This window comes from Nipponia nippon, unplaced genomic scaffold (assembly GCF_047370975.1).
Source record: "Nipponia nippon isolate SJK-2023a ecotype South Korea unplaced genomic scaffold, ASM4737097v1 scaffold_26, whole genome shotgun sequence".
Classification (NCBI taxonomy): Eukaryota; Metazoa; Chordata; class Aves; order Pelecaniformes; family Threskiornithidae; genus Nipponia; species Nipponia nippon.
The window spans coordinates 2,154,781-2,169,906 of NW_028262343.1; the positions used below are offsets into that span (position 1 = coordinate 2,154,781).

The following is a 15,126-nucleotide window of genomic DNA, read 5'->3' on the forward strand; positions in this document are numbered from 1 at the left end:
TTTAGGATGAGAATAATGTTGATAACACACTGATGTTTTAGTTGTTGCTAAGTAGGGCTTACACTAGTCAAGGACTTTTCAGCTTCCCATGCTCTGCCAGGTGCACAAGAAGCTGGGAGGGAGCATAGCCAGGACAGCTGACCCAAACTGGCCAAAGGGCTATTCCATACCATATGATGTAATGCTCATTATATAAACTGGGGGGAATTGGCCAGGGGGAGTGATTGCTGCTCGGGGACTGGCTGGGCATCAGTCAGCAGGTGGTAAGCAGTTGCATCACTTGTTTTTCTTGGGTTTTTGTTTCTCTGTCTCTCTCTCGTTTTCCTTTTCCTTACAATTTATTATTATTATTTTATTTCAGTTATTAAACTGTTCTTATCTTGACCCATGAGTTTTCTCACTTTTGTTCTTCCGATTCTCTCCCCCATCCCACCGGGGTTGAGGAGGGTGAGCGAGCGGCTGTGTGGTGCTTGGTTGCTGACTGTGGTTAAACCATGACAGGTTGTTTTTGAGAAGTGTGTATTATTTCTTCTGAAGGAGAGTAGTTTTTATTTTAAATTCTGCCTTACCCAGCAGACTTGACACACCCTGTCCCCCTTTTCAGCTCAGCATGTATTCATCACACTCCACTCAAGGGCCTGCAAGCATAGTTACTATTACACTGACTGCAGTTGGTCAGCTAAGGCAGACTTTGTTTGCTCCAACTGCTGTTCCTGGTGAAGGTTCCTAGAAGAAACTGACTGAAATGAGTATGCAAAGACAGATGTTCTTCTCAGTAGCAGCTCATTAGTCCTGTGAACAGGGCAGTGTGTCTTTGGCAGTTACGTGCCTAGGGCACAATGCTAGTAAGAAGGTGTGCATATACTCTTATGAAACCATAGTGTTGTCACAAATGGTTTTTATCTCTTAGCACTGTCTAATACTGGTCTGGGGTCACTTACTTCAGAAGTAGGTCATTCTGCAGTCAGTCAGAAATCTTGCAGTGTTGATAATCTGTCAGAGCAGTGCTTAAGAGTGATGAAGAAGTAGACATTAAGCACATTGAGAGTAAGATACACAAATAGAGGTTCTGAAACTGCAGTTTACCCAAACTCAGGCAAATTAACAAAAAATTTTAATAAGAGTATTCAATATAGCACTACACAAAAGGTACACTGTGCTTTGTGTTGCCTTTAAGGAACATGCCAAAAAACTTTCAAACTAGGAAAACTAATGTAAAAAGCTTTCTTGTTCATCAGCGCTTACTGTCTGCTGTTTAGAGAAGGCATTCTGAAAGAACCACAGCTTTTGTACATGTTTGGTCTTCCAGGCAGATTAAGCATTGTTCCCTTACCAGTTATTTCTCTTTCAGCTTCTGGGGTTTAAGCTTTGTTCCAAGAAACTTACTTAAGCCAAGATGCTTTCAGGAAAAGCATTCAGTCCAGAACTCTTACCAGCAGATCCAACTGACAATATACTAGTCATCTACTAAATTCTGTTTCTTGAAAAAGTAACAGAATTTTGATCAATGATAATTGTGTGAATTGGGCTCTACGAATCAACCCCAGGCAAATTGAGAAAGATTTGGAATCGGCTCTTAATTCTGTCTTGGGCTCAAAGATAAACAAGGAGTAATACTTGATAAAATTACAAATAAGTTGCATCACAGACAAAAAGATGGGTGATGTTGAAGGGTCATTTACTCCATCTCATCTTTCAGTACAGATTGTTATGCTATAATGGCTTGAAATTATTTCAAATATAAGGTGCCTCTAAAGTATTTATTGGTCCCTCGCATTCCTTACATAGCTAAACTTTCTTAGCCTGAATTGTCCAGATGAAGTTCTGTATATTACACTATTATGCTTACATTAAATAGGCTTTATATTTTTCCTTTCTGTAACTGAGGTGAACTGGAAATGTTTCTATTTTGCCTGAATATGGAACACACAGACGTTTCACAACATCCTTTACTTGATGCATCTTGCAGTTAGAGAAAGGCCAGTTTGCATAAAGGGAATCTTAGCAAGCCAACAATAGTAATAGAGCCATAGTCAAATGAAAGTGTGGAATGGACCCAGTGCTAATGCATATAAAGAGAGTACTGAAAAACTTCTAGGCTTCCAGCTTCACTGACTCTAGTATGGAACGTGCTTCTTTATACTCTTCGGCTTCTTCCAATTCTTTTTCATTTTCCTGGAATTAAAAACAAAACTTTTGAGTACTTTGAAAATAATGGACATGGAATTAAATTTAAGAAGGAACCTATGAAACAAGGGATATATCATTATTGAAAACACTAGTTTTACATAATTCGAAGCACAGGAAATTTCTTTTGTCCTGCTTAAGGTCCAGGATAATGTCTGTCATGTGTGAATAGATTTGACCTATGCATACCTTTATTTTGCTAAATAAATATTTAAAACCAAGGACAGCATAACTGAAACCAATAACAACAGAACTCAGAACAAGAGTACCATTAGGAAAAAGCCTAAGCAGAGATTGACAATTGAAAAAGCATACTACTACACAGTTGATTTTAAGCATTGAAGGTGAGCTAAGAACAAAAAGCAACCTTTAAAGATTTCCAAATTCTTAATAAGGATAGTAATTCCCCACATTCCTCGTTTTAACTTTGTACAGCACAGCGTATGGATCAATAGCATCACTTCTGCATGCTGCTGAAATCTAGACCAGCTAACTGTCAAGTAACTAGTTGAATGACAAAAGGACCCTAAATCCTGCCAGGTACTGAGCGTTTATTTTGGAAAACAGTAGAGGCATACCACCCGAGGACAAGACACCTTGAGTTTTCCTTTGAAAAGGGATTTGTATTTTAGTTGTCTGAGGCTTAACTTACGGTATGTATTTTTAGCCTCACAGTAGCATCTACATGTGTAGCAGAATTCTTGGTGAAAAATCAGCTTTTAAAATAAGCATGACTATCTCCAAACTTAGTATAATTTCAGTGAATCTATTTGTACAAGATACTATTTATTCCTGCAGGTATTCATATCTTAAAAATGCAGCACTAGTTCTCATCTCACTAATAAATCATATAAGCAGTACTCAGTAAGGACTCAGCTGTCTTGTTTCTTGTCCATAGCATAATAAAAGTAGTAAGCAAAGTATTCTGAGTATTTCAGTTCACTACAAGCATATTATATACATCTACATGATCTAGAAAGACTACCTAAAGCAAGTGAACTATTTTTTCTGATCATGTAACTATCACAGGAATTCAGAGTCCATTCTAACAGTTCAGTATTTAAGTGTATGTTGAGTGTGCACTCCCTTAAAGACAGCTTCTAATATTCTAACACACAGTTTTCATAGACTGAAGACCAAGTCTGCAAAGACAGTTATCTAAAATGAAATATTGGTATGTTATAGGATGCTAGTCTTGGGACCTATAAAAAGTAATTCTTCAATCCAGTTCTAATATGCTGCAATTGCACTACAGACAAGCATATTTATCCAAGTTCATGAAGTAACAGCAGCATTTCTTGATCGGTGGATTTTGGTGCTATACTTACTAGTAGTTGAATAAGATCTGCATGTGCAACTTCTAATCTGCGCTGGCAGTCTGGAATCATCATTCGTGACTCTTGTAAGATCTCAATCTGTGAAAATTAGAAGCCAATGAAATGAGAATGTATTCCAGATAGGAACGTTATTTTTGAAGATAAGTCTTTACTCTGAAAAATCAGTAGTCCAGTCATCATCTAGGAACTTCAGAACAGTGGTACCTATTTTCTGAATAGGCTTTTTTATTAAAAGACACACTTAGCATGATTACTTAAAACTCTGTTAATTTACAGGACACTTCCATTTACTTTGTGCTTAATTAAATATAAAGTATTAAGTGCAAAAGAGTATTTAGACTAATTTTTTCCTTAGAAAAAGGTACTGCCTGGTAAGCTTTCTATACAGCATTTGTTAAAAAGTCTATTTAAAACAAACTTTCTCCTGCTGTCGTGAAGCAGCTTCATCCAAAATGAGATCAGCTGGTTATATAAATATCTCCTGCATCTTTTGGGTAATAAAGAAAAACAGTGTTCAGATAATACCACATAGTTAATTACTGCATGAAAAAAGTTCTTGAGTTATTGATCACATTGTGTGCACACTGCAGGAAGCTCTGACTGAAAGAGAAAGGTAAAGAAAAATGAAAAGCAAAGACCAACAGGCTCATATTTTTGATGCTTATCATGCATGCTTATCATGCATAAAAAGTTATTACTTATCCTTGTGCTTCATTTTAGGAGAAAGATTATTCTCACCATGCACTCTGAACAAAATTACTAAACTGGCACCCCACCGAATCTGAACATCCTGTGTCCTCCTACAGATAACTTCAGATTTATACAAGGGAACATTTATTTCATGGAACATTTCTGGATCTGAAATCCAGCCACTGAGAAGAAAAGGTGTGCAGAGTTGTTCAAATCTATTTAGAAATGAAAATAGGTTAGATATTTAAGTATGAAACAGCATTCAGGATAACCTGCAACAGAAGGCTTTCACTTTAAATGGCTTACTTCATTCTGTCATTCCTATGTTGTATTCTTTCAGTATTAATGCTGCCATACTGAAGGGAACAGTGCCATCACAAAAGGGAAGATAAGCTATGGCTACAAATGTATTTATGCATACAGGAAGGGCTTTTGTAGTACAACATTATCATCATTCTTAAGTGTCATATGCTTAAGTTCTTAGTTCAAGTCATTTTTGAGAGAAGGGGTTTAAAAACCTCGTTTCTAATTTCCTTTCAGAGAATCTAGGGCAAAACCTGTCTACTTTGATGAAGCAAAGATGGGTGACAAATGTTTAAAAAAGTTAAGCACCCCTAAGTTCTAGTTCTCATCAGTATTATCACTTTCTTTTAAGCATTCAGCATTGGACTGTATTAAAAATAAGACTAGTCAGTCTGCATGTTACACTTTCAGCAGTGAATAAATAAAGATTTGTAACTTCTATAGAATGAAGTATGCCATGAGATGATGCCTTCTGCTTTATGTACTACAACTTTGTTCTACAAAGAATGCCTATAGGAGTGAGAACATCCAATGACTTCCTAGGGCCGGTATTGCTAAATAGTTGTGTTGTAAAGCTGGTGGATGATATGGAAAGTAGCAACTTATTTGATATATACCACTCAATAAGTGATCTGGGAAGGCATATAAGCTGTAGTCCTGGCTGCTGTAAGAAAAGAACAAAACTACCCTAACCACTCTGTTCAAAACAGAATTTGACTGAGATCCAAAAGGGTACCTGAGTTTTATTTACATTTGCCTGCAGTTATGCAATAATAAATAAAAAACAGAAGGAAGATAAATCCTGTAACTATATTCAGTAGGTGCAAACGGTTGGAGACTGGAACAGGAATTTTGTGGAACCAAGATTATTAGCTGATTACTGAACTACCTATGCAAACATTGATAACTTCTACATAAAACACTTTTTTCCAAGATAATCCCAGATGGACCATTTATTGTTACAACTGTATATAATAAAGCAAAATCAAAAGCTCAAATAATTAGATAAGCTTTAGGACTGGAATTTTTAAAAAGTGTTTGCTCTCCAAATTCTATCAAAATTTAAACAGCAGCCCTCTCCCCTCCCCCAACACATTCTAGAAACTTTCTGACTAAATTCTAAGGAGTTTAAATTATAAGCAGGTCACAGAGGAAGTTATTACATGAAACTGATCTAACTTTGCAAGGAACCATAAATATCTGCAAGGTTTCTGTGAATTGCATTGCCAAACAGAAGTATTAAAAAACTGGAATAATTGAAGTGCATCTGTCCTGGTTTCGTCTGGGATAGAGTTAATTTTCTTCCTAGTAGCTGGTATAGTGCTGTGTTCTGGATTTAGGATGAGAATAATGTTGATAACACACTGATGGTTTAGTGGTTGCTAAGTAGGGCTTACACTAGTCAAGGACTTTTCAGCTTCCCATGCTCTGCCAGGTGCACAAGAAGCTGGGAGGGGGCACAGCCAGGACAGCTGACCCAGACTGGCCACAGGGCTATTCCATACCATATCACAGAATCATAGAATCATGGAATCGTTAAGGTTGGAAAAGACCCTTAAGATCATCGAGTCCAACCTGTTAGCCTAACACTGCCAAGTCCACCACTAAACCATGTCCCTAAGCACCACATCTACCCTTCTTTTAAATACCTCCAGGGATGGAGACTCAACCACTTCCCTGGGCAGCCTGGTCCAGTGCCTGACTACCCTTTCGGTGAAGAAGTTTTTCCTAATATCCAACCTAAACCTCCCCTGGCGCAGCTTGAGGCCGTTTCCTCGTGTCCTGTCCCTTGTTACTTGGGAGAAGAGACCGACCCCCACCTCGCTACAACCTCCTTGCAGGTAGTTGTAGAGAGCAATAAGGTCTCCCCTCAGCCTCCTTTTCTCCAAACTAAACACCACTAGCTCCCTCAGCCGCTCCTCATAAGACTTGTTCTCTAGACCCTTCACCAGCTTCGTTGCCCTTCTTTGGACACACTCCAGCACCTCAAAGTCCTTCTTGTAGTGAGGGGCCCAAAACTGAACACAGTACTCGAGGTGCGGCCTCACCAGTGCCGAGTACAGGGGCACTATCACCTCCCTGGTCCTGCTGGCCACACTATTCCTGATACAAGCCAGGATGCCATTGGCCTTCTTGGCCACCTGACCACACTGCTGGCTCATGTTCAGGCGGCTGTCAACCAACACCCCCAGGTCCTTTTCCGCCAGGCAGCTCTCCAGCCACTCTTCCCCCAGCCTGTAGCGTTGCATGGGGTTGTTGTGACCCAAGTGCAGGACCCGGCACTTAGCCTTGTTGAAGCTCATGCAGTTGGCCTCAGCCCAACGGTCCAGCCTGTCCAGGTCACTCTGCAGGGCCTTCCTGCCCTCCAGCAGATCGACACTTCCACCCAACTTGGTGTCATCTGCAAACTTCCTGAGGGTGCACTCAATCCCCTCATCCAGATCATTGATAGAGATATTGAACAGGACCGGCCCCAATACTGAGCCCTGGGGAACACCACTTGTGACTGGCCACCAACTGGATTTGACTCCAGTCACCACCACTCTCTGGGCTCGGCCGTCCAGCCAGTTTTTAATCCAGTGCAGAGTGCACTTATCCAAGCCATGAGCAGCCAGTTTCTCCAGGAGAATGCTGTGGGAGACAGTGTCAAATGCCTTACTAAAGTCCAGGTAGACAACATCCACAGCCTTCCCCTCATCCACTAAGCGGGTCACCTTGTCATAGAAGGAGACCAGGTTAGTGAAGCAGGACCTGCCTTTCATAAACCCATGCTGGCTGGGCCTGATCCCCCGATTGTCCCGCGCAGGGAGAAAATTACAAAGGTGAATGCCCAGCTAGAACTTAAACTGGCCACTGCAGTTAAAGATAACAAAAAATGTTTTTACAACTATATCAGCGACAAAAGGAGGGCCAAGGAGAATCTCCATCCTTTGTTGGATGCAGAGGGAAACATTGCCACAAAGGATGAGGAGAAGGCTGAGGTACTTAATGCCTTCTTTGCCTCAGTCTTTAATAGTCAGACTGGTTATCCTCAGGGTATTCAGGCCCCTGTTCTGGGAGATGGAGATAGGAAGCAGAATGAAGCCCCAGTTATCGAAGAGGTAACAGTCACCGACCTGCTCCTCTACCTGGATGCCCACAAGTCTATGGGGCCAGATGGGATCCACCCGAGGATACTGAGGGAACTGGCGGAGGAGCTTGCGAAGCATATGATGTCATGCTCAGTATATAAACTGGGAGAGTTGGCCGGGGAGCAGCAATTGCTGCTCGGGAACGTGCTGGGCATCAATCGGCAGGTGGTGAGCCATTGTACAGCTTATCACTTGCTTTGTATATTATTATTGTATTATTGTATTATTGTTATTATTACTACTATTACTACTATTCTGTTTTATTTTACTTCAGTTATTAAACTGTTCTTATCTCAACCCACGAGTTTTCTCACTTTCACCCTTCCAATTCTCTCCCCCATCCCACCGGGGCAGGGGGAGTGAGCAAGCGGCTGTGTGGTGCTTAGTTGCTGGCTGGGGTAAAACCATGACAGCATCTAAATAAAATGTTAAGACAAAAGCACGTACAGACAGAAGCAAATTGAGTTTGTTGTCAACAAGTGCATGTAGGACCAGAAGAGCTATTGTGACTCGTGAGGATGATTGTCCCTGTTCCTTGAAGTGTACTGAAAAATCCAGTTAGTTAAACAAATCTCTTTGAAGAGCCACATTTCTTGTCAGTTGTCTTTCAGTATTGAAGGTATTTCTACTAAGGGACCAGATGTCTGGTTTCTTTCAAATAAAGCAGTCTGCTCAGATGTGATGGAACTCTCTAACTGTTGGGGTGTATATAGCCTATTTACTAAACATGGTGTGGATTTTTTGTAAATTGATTCAGATGTTAAAGAACTAGTGTACAAAATGCACTATCAATAGCCCTTAATCCATTAATTCCATAAATTCCAGATTGCAGTGACAAGATAAAGTAGAACCGAAAACAGAAAAGCCAAATAGATGCAAACACAGATCCGCCTACCAGTTGCTTAAGTGGAAGGGCACCATAACAAAAATCAGACAATTATTTTACATATTCAAAATAAGCACAAAGGCCAAACACAACTCTGTGAGAAACAACTGAGGAGGTAATGCCCGAGGCTTTAAACATAAGCAACTTTGATTTTAGCAGGTCCTACAATAAAAGTTCAAAGCCAGTATTTCAACTTATCTAGGCAGATCAGAGCTGCTCAGATGAGGCAGATTCTCTGGTTTTTTGGCTCACCCAAGAACTTACTTATACTAAAACAAATTTTTGATACTTTAAGAATACAAATAAATATTACTGCTTATGAGTGTCGATACCAAGTATTCTGCAACAGGAAGCAATTTTGCTCAGCCTGACATGTATTGTGTAATGGGGACAACAGTTTTATTAGCTTCAAAAAGATGGAAGCAGAGTTTGGTGAGTTTTTTGGTTTTGTGGTTTTTTTTTCAGCTGACCCACAACTTAACAAGAGATTGAGAGATTTGCAGACCCACAAATAATTTGAAAACAACAAGAAGAAAACCTCCATAGGATGCTCTGTCATTCCTTGATCTTAAGAAAGACAGCCTAATAAACTACTGGGACACAGGGTATGGTGACAATATTGTTTTATATGACAGGAATGGTGTACTAAACACAAAATATAGGCTAAGAAAAATTAGAAATGTGAATGAGTCATATATATATATGAATTATATACACACACATGAATATATACCCATGCTTTTAAATACTGCCTCATAATCATTTGCCCTTTGTTGCACAACTGAAAACAGATAATCATAACAGTATGGATCTACTCAAAGACGGTAGGGAAGAAAAGAAAAAGCATGCAAATAATTCAGTTTGCTAAGAAAAGTGCTACTTGTTTGAACTACTTTTCATCAGAAAGTTTGTAAAACACTTGGAATCCATTGACCAGTTACAGCCATATCTGATGGAAGGACAGAGACCCAAAAGAAAAAAAGGACATCTCTAAGTATCATGAACACCAATGGTTCCAAAATTAATAATCCTACTAAGGAAAAGACCGTAGCACAAAGTAAACAGTGATGCTAAGGCTACTGGTTGGCTAATCGACATATATTGCCAAGCCACTCTCCATCATTTATAAGCAGTCCTGGTCAACCAGGGAGGTCCCAGATGACTGGAAGCTAGCAAACGTGACGCCCCTCTACAAGAAGGGTCGGAAGGAGGATCCGGGGAACTACAGGCCTGTCAGCCTGACCTCGGTGCCAGGAAAGGTCATGGAGCAGATCATCTTGAGTGCCATTACGTGGCACGTGCGTGACCACCGGGAGATCAGGCTCAGCCAGCATGGGTTGATGAAAGGGAGGTCCTGCCTCACTAACCTGGTCTCCTTCTATGACAAGGTGACCCGCTTAGTGGATGAGGGGAAGGCTGTGGATGTTGTCTACCTGGACTTTAGTAAGGCCTTTGACACTGTCTCCCACAGCATTCTCCTAGAGAAGCTGGCTGCTCACGGCTTGGATAAGTGCACTCTGTGCTGGATTAAAAACTGGCTGGACGGCCGAGCCCAGAGAATGGTGGTGAATGGAGTCAAATCCAGTTGGCGGCCGGTCACGAGTGGTGTTCCCCAGGGCTCAGTGTTGGGGCCAGTTCTGTTTAATATCTTTATCAATGATCTGGATGAGGGGATTGAGTGCACCCTCAGGAAGTTTGCAGATGACACCAAGTTGGGTGGAAGTGTCGATCTGCTGGAGGGCAGGAAGGCCCTGCAGAGTGACCTGGACAGGCTGGACCGTTGGGCCGAGGCCAACTGCATGAGCTTCAACAAGGCTAAGTGCCGGGTCCTGCACTTGGGTCACAACAACCCCATGCAACGCTACAGGCTGGGGGAAGAGTGGCTGGAGAGCTGCCTGGCGGAAAAGGACCTGGGGGTGTTGGTTGACAGCCGCCTGAACATGAGCCAGCAGTGTGGTCAGGTGGCCAAGAAGGCCAATGGCATCCTGGCTTGTATCAGGAATAGTGTGGCCAGCAGGACCAGGGAGGTGATAGTGCCCCTGTACTCGGCACTGGTGAGGCCGCACCTCGAGTACTGTGTTCAGTTTTGGGCCCCTCACTACAAGAAGGACATCGAGGTGCTGGAGCGTGTCCAAAGAAGGGCAACGAAGCTGGTGAAGGGTCTAGAGCACAAGTCTTATGAGGAGCGGCTGAGGGAGCTGGTGGTGTTTAGTTTGGAGAAAAGGAGGCTGAGGGGAGACCTTATTGCTCTCTACAACTACCTGCAAGGAGGTTGTAGCGAGGTGGGGGTCGGTCTCTTCTCCCAAGTAACAAGGGACAGGACGAGAGGAAACGGCCTCAAGCTGCGCCAGGGGACGTTTAGGTAGGATATTAGAAAAAACTTCTTCACCGAAAGGGTAGTCAGGCATTGGAACAGGCTGCCCAAGGAAGTGGTTGAGTCTCCATCCCTGGAGGTATTTAAAAGATGTGTAGACGTGGTGCTCGAGGACATGGTACAGTGGTGGACTTGGTAGTGATAGGTTAACGGTTGGACTTGTTGATCTTAAGGGTCTTTTCCAATCTTAACAATTCTATGATTCTATGATATTTGTAACTTAAATCCACAGCATGATATTACTTCTCACCTCACTGGTAATCAGGGAATATAAAGGCACAAGGTGCTAGGCCAGGATGGTGGCAAGGGGACACAGAGAGTAAGACAGCATAGGTGATGTAGGAGAAAGCTGGGTATAGGGAAGGCAGGAGCTCACAGAAGATACAGCATTAAGGGGAACAGAGAGAGGAAAAAAACCCAAACACACACAAAAACTGTAGGAAACCAAGTTTTATTAGTTCTACTTCCTTTGAAGCAACTTGTTTTATTTTCACATAGCAGGCCCAAAAGAAAGCTTGAGCTATCCACAAATACAGGATATAAGAATGCACTGCAGTCTGTTGTGAGTTCTTTGCTAAATACGTTTGATCAAAACACTTCTGAAGGACCACGAACAAAAGCTTGCAGTAAAGAATTGGAGAACATTTTGTTTCTATAGTGCTTGAGCGTTTCAGGCACTGAAATGGCCATGTATCAACCACAAACTAACTACCATTTGTAGCAAGAAAGCTGGAGGAGGAGAAAACCCTCTAGATCTAAATGCCTCAGTATTTCAAACAAGCTTTCTCTGCAGCCCCTCTCAGGTGAGGGCCAACCCTCTGTTTCTTTTAAAGCAGATTACTTTAGGACATAAAAGGCAGAAAGGTTCCTTTGGTCTTTTTTGGAAAACAGTTTGTCACTGGCTGTTTTCCTGTAGTGTACAACTGTAAGGTTTTCTTCACTGTCAGGAGCAGGGGGTGGAGGGAGAACACCACATGACTTGAAGCTAAAAAAATGGAGATACTGTTCAGAGGACAGAAGCAAAACTCTGTGTCCTCCACTGAAAAAGTTTTTAATTAAATACACTGTATCATAAATTACAGATACCGCGCCTTTAAAATTAACTTAAGAGGATGATAATGGAATTATCCATTACAGAAAGTTGTCATTTAATCAGCAGACAGCACATTTCCTCCCAGCAACTCAAAATTCTACCTGAACAGATCCATGTTGATGCAACTATAAAGCCTCACCCTGTAAACAGTTGAGAGGTGGTAAACATCTGAATGAAGAGGTTTCTCTGGGAGTAGCATAAAGAAAACACTGACAAAAGACAGACTTGCTTTCCCAACAAGAATGGCTCAACCTTGTTAGAACAAATAACCAAATTTTCTCTCTGCCGAGGTTAAGACTCAGGGAGAGGTTTAGAGGGTTGGGTTTTGTTGTTGTTTTTTGTTTGCTTGTTAAGACAGCATATAGATTCTGAATGCATGATTTGCTAAAAGGTAGCAGGCTGGTTAGGAGATGTTTTAGAATAAGCTTAAAGGTTTGGGAGGAATCCCCCCAGCTGTTTTGTGGAGGCAAAATACCTGGAGAAATATTTGTGCCAAAACTGGAAGCAGAACAGACATGGGAAGTTGTCCTAGTTTCAGCTGGGATAGAGTTAATTTTCTTCCTAGTAGCTGGTATAGTGCAGTGTTTTGGATTTAGGATGAGAATAATGTTGATAACACACTGATGTTTTAGTTGTTGCTAAGTAGGGCTTACACTAGTCAAGGACTTTTCAGCTTCCCATGCTCTGCCAGGTGCACAAGAAGCTGGGAGGGGGCACAGCCAGGACAGCTGACCCAGACTGGCCAAAGGGCTATTCCATACCATATGACATCATGCTCAGTATATAAACTGGGGGGAGTTGGCCAGGCGGCAGTGATCGCTGCTCGGGGACGGGCTGGGCATCGGTCAGCGGGTGGTGAGCAAGTGCATTGTGCATCATTTGTTTTGTATATTCTTTTATCATTATGATGATTATTATTATTATTTCCTCTTCCTCTGCTGTCCTATTAAACTGTCTTTATCTCAACCCGTGGGATTTACTTTTTTTTCCCCTGATTCTCTCCTCCATCCCAATGGGGGGGTGGGGGGGTGGTGCTTAGTTGCCAATTGGGGTTAAACCACAACAGAAGTTCCCTAGATAGACAGAAAGCAGAAAAATCAAGTCCAGATTTTTTTCCTCCCTCTAGAGCAGAAGAAAAGTGAGCCCAACTACAGAAGAAATGAATCATGTCCCATCACGGTGGCAAGTCTTTTTTACCATAGGAATGTTGCCATACTAACTTATTCCAAATATTGCACAAGTGCCTTTAATCTTCAGTAGAAAATCTGAAATCCAAAAGGTATTTACACCTGCCTAGATAAAAAGGAAAACAGCCTCTGGAAAACAGAAGGGAAAAAGGAAGATCACAGTAATGATTTTTCATCATTTGGTCTCTTTGAGAAAGCACATTAGGCAATAAAACCAAAGTCTGAAAGCATTTTTAATATCATGTGCATGTTAGGAATATTATTCTGTATTTAGTACAGAGAATTTCAGGTTGCTAGCTTTTAAGGAAACAAATTGTGCTTGTTAAGGATACTGTCCAAATACATAAGGGGGAGCATTAGACCTTTCATTAGTATTTCCACTGCCTCTTTACCTAAGCAGCTGGAGCTACAGAGTTCAGAATATTAAGCAAAGATCATATATTCTTAGAAAAAAAAAAAAACACCTTATGAAAATAATCAGACTGCAGTGAAACTGTATGTTTCATCTAATCTTACTGTACTTGATCAGTGAGAAGATTGAACCTTTGTTTGAACCAATAGGGTAGGGGGTGGAAAGAGTTAAAAACTTAAAAAGCCAACTGAGCTAACTGGAGCATTTCTTTGATGCTAAATAGACATTTAGAAATGAAAAAGTTACAGAACATTACAACGTTCCTTTCAGCTAGAACTCCTCCAGTAACAAGGTTAGCAGCTCTTTGACAATAATTTTCCAAAACAATATAAATTGTTTCCAAATGTATTTCTTTTTAGCTGTTTCAGGAAATATTCTACCTCCCACTCAACAAAGTAAGAGAAATATTGCTCTTTTCACTAATACTTGGAGAAAAACTGTGTATTAACAAGACTGTATGTACTCTTTGGCATGCAGATATTAAATTCTATGTTAAGTCCATTGGATTTTTAATTCATCTGGAAATGACATTACACTGTAGGGTAACTATTTAAAAAAAATAAAAATTATCATTTATCAGTAAAAATGCTGACAGTTAACAAAAACTCCAGAGTAGATCTACAATCCCACTGAGAGGAAATAAGGAGTAGATACCTCAGGCTCTTCCCACACTCACAAGCCTCAAGATAAAAGCATGAGATGGGAAAGGATGTTATTTATATACAGGACAAATTAACAACCACAGAAATACAGAAAACTACTGGTTCTTACCATTAGTCTGCATTCATGAGCAACTACAGTGAAAAGTTTCTATTACAGATAAAGTATCATGAAGCCCTGTGTAAAGTCTTCATATATTGAGAGCCATTACAACTGTGTGGAAACTAAGGCTTCATTACAAAAAAAAATCCACACGGAGGTAACTGCATTATTTGCTGCTACCAGTCAGGGGTCTTCATGACCCTCTATAGAAACTATATGCAGAATTTACACCTGATAGAATACATCAAAAGTCTTTTAATACTTTTTTTCTAACTCATACGAACCTGTTTTGTATAAAATAGTTCAGTTTTTATTAAAATTGTTTTCAATTTAGTATTTTATTAAAATACTTAATAGCCCTTTTTCCTAAAAATGTTGTGGTTGAAGATAGTGTGATTTTGAGATATAAAATTTATGAAAATATTTTCTTTCATAGTATTTTTCCCCCAAATACTGCTCTTCATTTATTATGGGTTTTTTTCTGCCAATACATTGTTATAAGCTTTCCCCTAAATTCTAAACTTCTCATCTTCCTTTTGTAGACAAAAACCAGATAGAGTGTGGTTTTTTGGTTTGGGGTTTTTTGTTGTGGGTGGGTTTTTTTGTTGGGGGGGGTTGCTTGTTGGTTTTGTTTGGTTTTTGTTTGTTGCTGTGGGGGGTTCACTTTTTGTGGGGGTTTCTCTTTTTTTTGTTTTGTTTTTTTTTTGTTTTGTTTTTTTTAAATAAGTTCTAAGTGATGGGAAAGGAAGGGCTTCCCTGCCCCA

The 15,126-nt window shown here is 40.6% G+C and overlaps 1 protein-coding gene across 1 annotated transcript in view; it reads right to left on the reverse strand.

The window, feature by feature from the left end:
* Nucleotides 1–1,092: 1,092 nt before the first annotated feature.
* LOC148055148 (tubulin-specific chaperone A-like) overlaps nucleotides 1,093–15,126 on the reverse strand; it is a 63,638-nt gene continuing 49,604 nt past the window's right edge. The window contains exons 3-4 of the mRNA XM_087762517.1: nucleotides 3,516–3,602; nucleotides 1,093–2,175 (exon numbers count right to left, since the gene is read on the reverse strand). Coding sequence (XP_087618643.1) covers nucleotides 2,095–2,175; nucleotides 3,516–3,602 — 168 coding nt within the window. The 3' untranslated portion in view covers nucleotides 1,093–2,094. The remainder of the gene's footprint in view (nucleotides 2,176–3,515; nucleotides 3,603–15,126) is intronic.